Source organism: Rhamphochromis sp. 'chilingali', assembly GCF_963969265.1.
Source record: "Rhamphochromis sp. 'chilingali' genome assembly, chromosome: 2".
NCBI lineage: Eukaryota > Metazoa > Chordata > Actinopteri > Cichliformes > Cichlidae > Rhamphochromis > Rhamphochromis sp. 'chilingali'.
The window spans coordinates 15,834,919-15,842,930 of NC_137930.1; the positions used below are offsets into that span (position 1 = coordinate 15,834,919).

At 38.6% G+C, this 8,012-nt stretch overlaps 1 protein-coding gene across 1 annotated transcript; it reads right to left on the reverse strand.

The window, feature by feature from the left end:
* Nucleotides 1-744: 744 nt before the first annotated feature.
* Nucleotides 745-6,259, reverse strand: ankra2 (ankyrin repeat, family A (RFXANK-like), 2). Its single transcript, XM_080862305.1, has 8 exons — nucleotides 5,494-6,259; nucleotides 5,241-5,399; nucleotides 5,074-5,139; nucleotides 3,897-3,994; nucleotides 3,661-3,786; nucleotides 3,503-3,569; nucleotides 3,289-3,369; nucleotides 745-2,351 (listed from the first exon to the last, which is right to left on the reverse strand). The coding sequence occupies exons 1-8, from the start codon at nucleotides 5,792-5,794 to the stop codon at nucleotides 2,296-2,298; spliced, it is 954 nt and encodes a 317-aa protein (XP_080718431.1). The 5' UTR covers nucleotides 5,795-6,259; the 3' UTR covers nucleotides 745-2,295.
* Nucleotides 6,260-8,012: the final 1,753 nt, after the last annotated feature.

An 8,012-nucleotide genomic window follows, 5' to 3' on the forward strand; every position in this document is an offset into this window, starting at 1 on the left:
TGTTGCAAACACTTTTCCCCCTCCATTTGTTTAGTTGTCTCTATGGAAAATGCCAAAAATAACAATTTAACAGACAGAAAATTGTATTTTTCCAGCATCACTATGATTCCCAGAGACCTTGGATGAAGTGTAGTGTGCCCCTAAAGGAATCAGGGAATCTGGACAAGTGGAGGACAAAAGAAATGGCATGCTTAACACATGAGCAGTATCCAGTCCCAATACAAGATCAAAGATATGCATCTGGTCCTTTGTGTCATCCATCTACTTTTCACTGATGCCTCATCAGACATGGTCAGTATGGAAGGTTGACTTGACAAGCCATACTTAAACATGATCACTATATACGGAGGAGATCGGGATTTTGATTTCACCATAAAGAACACATCTGGAAACACGGTCATAATCATGGATAGGCCTCCCCAAAGTCCAGACCGCAACAGGGGTCAGCAGTCTGGGATCATCAGCAAAACATCCAAGGAGCTTTGGGTGCCTTTCAAGAAGCTGGAGAACTATTTCTGAAGATTACTTAAAAAAACAGAAGCTCCCCTAAGAGAGTTCAGGCTAAGCACAAAGCATGTTGAATAGAAAACTGTTTTGAAATGCCACAACAACAAAGATGGTTAAAGATAATTTAGACAATGCTTTAAATAAAAGACCGACGGCCTTTGAAGATGGCTGCTGAAGAGTCAAGATTTGCTTCAAGGACTCTTTTAGCTAAAACTTAGGTCAGAGAGGCAATGCTGATTTCACAATTTTATTTTTAAAAAGCCATTTTCCAGTTTTGTGAGTAGCTGATGCTGCAATCTGCATGAGCAATTTTGGAAATACAGCATTTTGGATACAAAGAAACAGCAGCTAAATGAAACAATGTGTCAAATTAATTAAACTTGGCAAAATAACAATTTTACCAGCCATTAAGGTGTGCGTTAAAATGATCCAGGGAGGGGGCATCCCAGCAAATCCCCCCCCTCCGGTTACAGTGGCTCAGTCACATCCAGACCTCAATCTGACTGAAACGCTGTGGCAGGAGCTTAAAAGAACCATTCATAAACGAATGCCTGCAAATCCCAATAACTGAAGTAAAAGAGAACTACTAAAAGAAGAGTGGGCCAAAATTCCTCCACAGTGATGTAAGAATACAGTGATACAGAAAACAAGCACCTCAAGTTATTGTTGCAAACAGTGGATCTACAAGCTTCTGAACATGGGGTGTTCTGTTTTTCACAAGACTCCACAAAGTCCTGTTAAAACCTATTTTCACGACTGTACCTTTCATTTGTAATGAGTATGTTTTTATTTTTCCCCCATTACATTTTATTTGCTTGTTTTTTTTTCAGAGCATTATGGCCACTGAAGCATGAAACTCAAATTTTCTAGTGCTTTTCAGGGTAAAATTGTTCAACACAGGCTTTTCTTCCCATCTTATGAACAATATAAAAAGAAAAGGTTCACAGAATCACAGAATGTGATGCTGTTGGTTGTACTTTCAAAAGTTTGACATTTAAGTTAAACTGCTTAACTTCATTGACTCTTGCACATCAGATAAATATCTATAATAAACAGTATTACTATTTTCATACAAACAGCACCACAGCATTTTTGTGTGAGGTCTTTTAAAATTCACAACACATCTGAACATTTTGTATCACTACACAAAGAAACAAACTGACATAACAGTTTAAATTATTAAAATAAATAAATTCAATACATGAAACACAAAGATCTTCAGTAAACGGACCACAAACAGCTTGACAGAGTCATAAAATCTCGTGCCTCAGAAATATCCCGAGTTCAGAGAGTGCGAACGTGAAAATATTACAATAAAATAATGTAATAGAAGATAATAGGTTAGTCTTAGAACACAAAGATGGGCAAAAGGTATTAAATTACAACAACGTAAAAAGTAAGCTCTTTGCAACTTTAGAGCAAAGTCAATTCCAGTCTGCACTGCTCATTTGGCAACATACTACAGGTGGAGGGGAGTGCGTGGTGGGCTGTACTGAAGAACTCAGCATGCTCTTTGACAACCAGTCAGTGTATAGTGATTGGATATGCAACTCCACAGTCAATGTTGAAAAAAGGAAGAAAGTGCAGAGCTTAACAGCTTTTAAGAGGGTTAAAACTGATGTTTCACACACCACAAACCTTCACTTGCATCATGAATAATATGAAGCTTATGAAATATCTCTTAAGGGAACAAAATACTCCTGCAGGCTGACAGACTGGCCATGCTACATGATTATCCAGTGCACAGCAGCATCTCTTCAGTATTTGTTCTCCCTCAAGTGCAGCAGTTCACTCTCTGATCCCCATCAATAACTTTAGCAAGTGTGCCTCCATCACCTGTTGAACTAAACAGAGAAACATACACTGAGGTCATTTAACTGAACTGTGGGCTTTGTGGAAACAAATCCTGATTACTGCGATAGTTTATAAGCATTAAAAGTGAAAATTAAGAACAATATTCACATTTCCATGTGACCATTCTTCTCTCTGAGAAAGGAGAAAGTGTGGATCTGGCAGGAAAAGGCGACTTTGTGTTTATCTTAGCAGACTTTTACTTTTTTGGAAACAGCAGCACTGTCAACAAATTCTTATCGACTCAAATCAAGTTTTACAGGACAAACGCCAGGACAATTACTAATTTTAAACTTTGGCAGCAGGACAAAATCTAATTTTTTTTTTGGTAAGTTCATGCCATGACCGAATGATTCATTATAGGAAAAAAAAGAAATCTCAAATCTAATTTCGCTGTCCTCAACCCATAAGGTGTCAGATTTTTACAGAGGGAATATGCCTGTATATATTTCAAGCATCCCCCTCAGAAAAAATCCACCACAAACTATGTGGCAGATATGGAACAACAGCGCTGTGCTGACCAGTTCCAGCACATGCGGTGAATGGAAGATGGCCTCCTCCACTACATCCATGAATCTTCTCTGTGGTCTTCCTCTTTTCCTCCTGCCTGGCTGCTCTATATTAAACATCCTTTGTTCAATTGATCCACTACCTCCCCTCTGCATGTCCAAACCCTACTCTCTCTAAAGATATTAGCTGAACAGGTAAAATGAAATGAAGTCATAACAGTGCCTGGTTGTTTATTCCTTTAAAGAAACACACACACTCTCTCTCATTTTTTATAAATAAAAGTATAGTTCTGGGGTTTGTGCAGCAAACTCTAAAGTTAATACATATTAGAATACAGTCAGGGTTACTCCAGAGACAACTTGAGTACTGAGACTGTTCCAGCATGTTTCTCAGCTGTGTTTTGCTCTTTTTCTCACATACCATTTCGGTGGCCCATGGCTACAGCCATGTCCATTGCATTGAAACCCGAATCTGACTCTATGGTAGGATCAGCACCGCTCTCTGAAAGACATGCAAACATACAAAATTTCAATCACTGTACATCATTTTCTGTTAGAACTCAACACAACTGCTTTGCTTACCCTTTAACAAATATGAACACAGATGTTCCTGCAAGTCAAAGATTTCTGCTCACCTAACAAGATTTCAACACAGCGCACATGGTTGCCATGGACAGCGTACAGCAGAGGGGCTCCTCCATTCTAAAAACCCACAGAGATAATAACATTTAATACCAAGATCACAAACTGAGCGGAGGCGCTACTTTAAACTAACTTTTTTATAATAACATACCCAGTCATATTCATTGACATCGACTCCACAGTCAATGAGCATCTTCACAATATCTGTGTATCCCTTACTGCAAGCCAAGGACAATGCACTCTCTCTCCCTTTGGCTAGGAGGTTAGGGTCAGCACCCTACAGCGAAAAGTGTCACAGGATGACAAACAGACAGTAAGTGAAGAAGTCTTGCTCAGATATAATAAACATATAAACAGAATAAAAAGTTTTCAATGAATATTCCGTACATTTTGGAGCAGAAACTCCACCACAGCGATTTGTCCGTGTGCAGCTGCCCACATCAGCGGGGTGAAGCCCTCCTCATCTTGGAGATTGATTACAGTCTCTGTTAAAATAAATATGGAAAATAAAACATAACACTGTATTTAATCTCCATCTACTGGTCTAATTACATTTTTAAACTTTATATTTTGCATACACAAGTAATTATCAAGATTCAATATCTGCTGGTAAACTGATGAAGAACTGTTGTTTTTCTCTTTTATGTGAAGGTGAATTCAATGTCTGAGAAAGAAGGATTTAAAAATTCTAAAAAAGCAGAATCTTTAAACATTTACAGTTAAAAAAAAAAATACACGCTTATCCAACAGCAATGAAAAATAGAATTAGTCTCTTTTGGAGATTTGGAAGAAAAAGGTCGAGTTTCTATTTGCTATAACCTACTAATATCTACTTTTAAAGTCTCAGCAGCGAACAAGTTAAATGCCCCGAGAAGCAGCAGATAACAGGACATATATGAAACAAACTGGAATGAGGCTTGTCTAAAGGCATAAATATAAATAAAGCATCTTCAATACAAGTAGCTGATGTGGACTTATAACTTCTGTTAAACCTAAACATGTTTAAATGAAAAAGGAATCATTCTTCACTTTTCATGGGAATACCCAAACATTCATAAAATCTGGAAAGATGTCATCAACTGTCTGTCAGAGGTGTTCAACTTCTACATCCCTCTAAATGTTAAACTGTGCCTGCTGGGAATTTACCCAGTGGGCTTCTGACAAACACAAAAGCACTATGCTGGAAGAGTATGGATGCTCCTTCTATGAAACATGGGATAAAGGAACTTTCAGAATGTATCAGTCTGGAAAGAATAACATTGTTAAAGGAAAATGGAAGAAGTTTGTTCATATGGTTGGTTCATATACAGTTCACACCTCTGCGAACTAAACATTATAGAAGATTGAAAGTAGACCTAGTCTGTAAAAATGTGGAATCATTTATATTAATTTATGTTTCTATTTTAAAGTGTTGAACTTCATTGGTATATAATTTATGCATGCTTAACGGTGCATGTATGACAGTGATGTTTTTGGTTGTTACCGTGGTGCAATTTTTCATTTAACTAATTTTGGATGGCTTGCACTCCATGACAACAAAAACTGTAATCCTTTGACAGCCTACCTTGTTCAATCCTGCTGGCCAAAAACACCATCTCCCCTTGGGCTGCCAGCTGATGAATAGATAAAGCTGAAAGGAAACAAATGCATGTGTAACAATTACATTTTAACAATTCCGCTCACATAAAAACAACGAAAGAAACTGAAGTTGAAAGAAATGATGGTACTTACAGTGCACCAAAAGAGGTGTGGAAGACACCTCATTGCCTCGATGTTTATTGGTGAGAGTGGTGGACTGTTTGATCGGCGAGAAATGTTTGGTGGTGGATGGTGTGTAAACATGACGCACTTGTATACCCGGGGAAGGTGAGGTTTGGATGTTGCACTCGGCTGACAGAAGTAAAACACGTTTATTAGTATCGTGTATTCGACACAATCACAAGTTAATCTAAGACGAAGAAACAGGGTTTTGCTTTTTTCTTACCTTTAAACAAAACGGAAGCCACCTCCAGATCAGAGTTCACCTGATCCTGGATGTTCTTACTGTCCTCCTCATTGAGCGACTTTACAAATCTTGAGCAAACATTCATGTCGAAGCGGTTGGGTAAGATGAATTTGATGCCCATAGCGACATTTTGGGTGTTTGTGTCGTCTGGGCTTGCACCCACCGACTGCTCAGTCTTTATGGCACTCAAGTCAGGCATTACACAGATCCCCTCCATGTCCTCGGAGACCAGAGGGCACTCTGCGGTCCCATCTGACGCTGACACCGTAACGTTGTCCATCCCCGGATCACTCACTGAGCTTTCACACTGAGGTTAAACGGTGTACTATGCACGCTTGAAACACGGAGGAAATTTATGCTAAAAATCGATGGAAATCAGCACTCTGCGTCAGAGTCATTTTCATTTATCCTCGCCTGCGTACTAAAGGGACACAGAAAAGCCTTGCAAACAACAGCGTGTGAAACATATTAACTAGCAAACAACAGATGGTGGTTAACCAGTACTTAGCATGCTAGCTACTGTTAATGTAACCTTCGGCCCGGTACGCTGTGTATGGAGAACGGATTGCTAACCTTCATACAAATTAACCGTAACTATCAAGAAAGAAATATTTATTTTATAAAATCAATTAATCTAAGTCCATAAGCATTTTTAGACTTTTTTTCTAGATAAATTCCATGCAAGCGTCGCTCTTTTGTCGGTGTTTTGATAGATTTGCACATGCGCAATTGGACGTCTTTTAAACGTCGGTGCATCATCTTTTAAACTCCCCCTAGTAAGTTCCGACCGGAAACTACATCACACAAACAAAATACCAAAGCTGTTATTTAATGGTAGGCCATTTAATCGACGGTCTGTTACAGTTTGAAGCAAAGTTACCATAGTTTTGTATCTTCTATTTATTTTTTCTTTTTATTTCATTTAAAAAAAATTTTTTTAACTCAGTTTAGTTTTAGTTAGTTTACAGAGTGAATTTTCTTATTTTCCTTTTTAATGTTTGAATTTATGTTGAATGTTTGAGTTTATTTAACAAACTATCATATATTAAAAGTGAGGATATTTCCTCTATATTTTTGTTTTATTTGGTTTTATTTGGTTTTCCAAGTTCACAAAATCATTTAGTGAAGTCTGAAAAAAAAAGGTTATTTATCTAATGCTTCAAATATATTCACCGTCTATCCTGTTCACTCAAACAAAATATCCAGTGTACAGCAGGTTTCTGGGCAGAAATGCCATCTTGATCCTAGAGGTCAGAGGAGAATGGCCAGATTGCTTTGAGCTGTAGACAACAGCCACTCAAACAACCACTTGTTAGAACAAATGTATGCAGAAAAACATACATTGAACACAAACACTGAAGCAGATGGTCACAAGACCACAATTGGCACTGCTCCTATCAGCTAAGACCAGGAATCAAAGGCTGCAGTTGTCACAGCCTGTGGATTATAGAGACTGGACGTAGAGAAAAGGACCCACATGCACTCGTGTGGAGGTAGCCAGAATAAAACAAAAAGTGAGCCCCTTTTCTGTTCACAAAAGAGCAAAGTGGCCATAATCCAAAAAGTGAAACATAAATCCAAAAAGGGGAAACTGAAAACTACAGTATAACCACTAGGAAACACACTCATGCTGAAAACCACTAGGGGCAAGAGAGACAGGAACAGAAACACATGGTCTGACACAGGACAATGGGGGGCACTCACTGTATATGTGCAGAAGGGCAGTTAAGGGAAGCGGAGACAGCTACTTTACACTTTAAAGTCACTAGGAGGTGCAAGCTAGAGCAAGTACACCAAGAATACATGAAACATACATGAATACCTGAAATATAAACATTAAACAAACCAGGAATCAGAACAGAATATTCAAATAAACACTAGAAAGTCCAAAAACTCTGAACCACTGGGTCAAATCCCCCAATACCATGACAACAATTTGCACAGGCTCATCAAAATTGAACAACAGAAAATTGAAAAAGTGCTGCCTCATCTGATGAGTCTCGATGTCATTCTGTGAATTTTGGAGGGTAGGGTCAGAATTTGGCATAAAAGAGTATGGATCGCATTCATCCTGCCTTGGAGCAACGGTTCAGGCTGCTGATGGTGATGGAGTAATGGTGTCGGGGGATATTTTCTTGGCACACTTGAGCATCATTTAAACACCACAGCCTACCTGAGTATTGTTGCTGAACATCTCAGCCCATTTATAAAGACAGTGTAACCCATCTGCTGATGCCTGCTGCCATCAGAATAACACGCAAAATCCCAAAACTCAGATCATCTCAAATTTGGTCTTTAAATACACCACTGAGTTCACTGTACTCAGACGGCTTCCACAGTCAGCACCTCTTAGCACACAGTACAGCACCTTTGGGATGTGTTGAAATGGAAGATTGGTGTCGTGTTACAAATTCTGTGAGAGAAAACAAATACAGTTATTTGAATTATTGCCTTTGAAACCCCTGGATGATTTTTTGAAATGCTTTACATATTTAAGA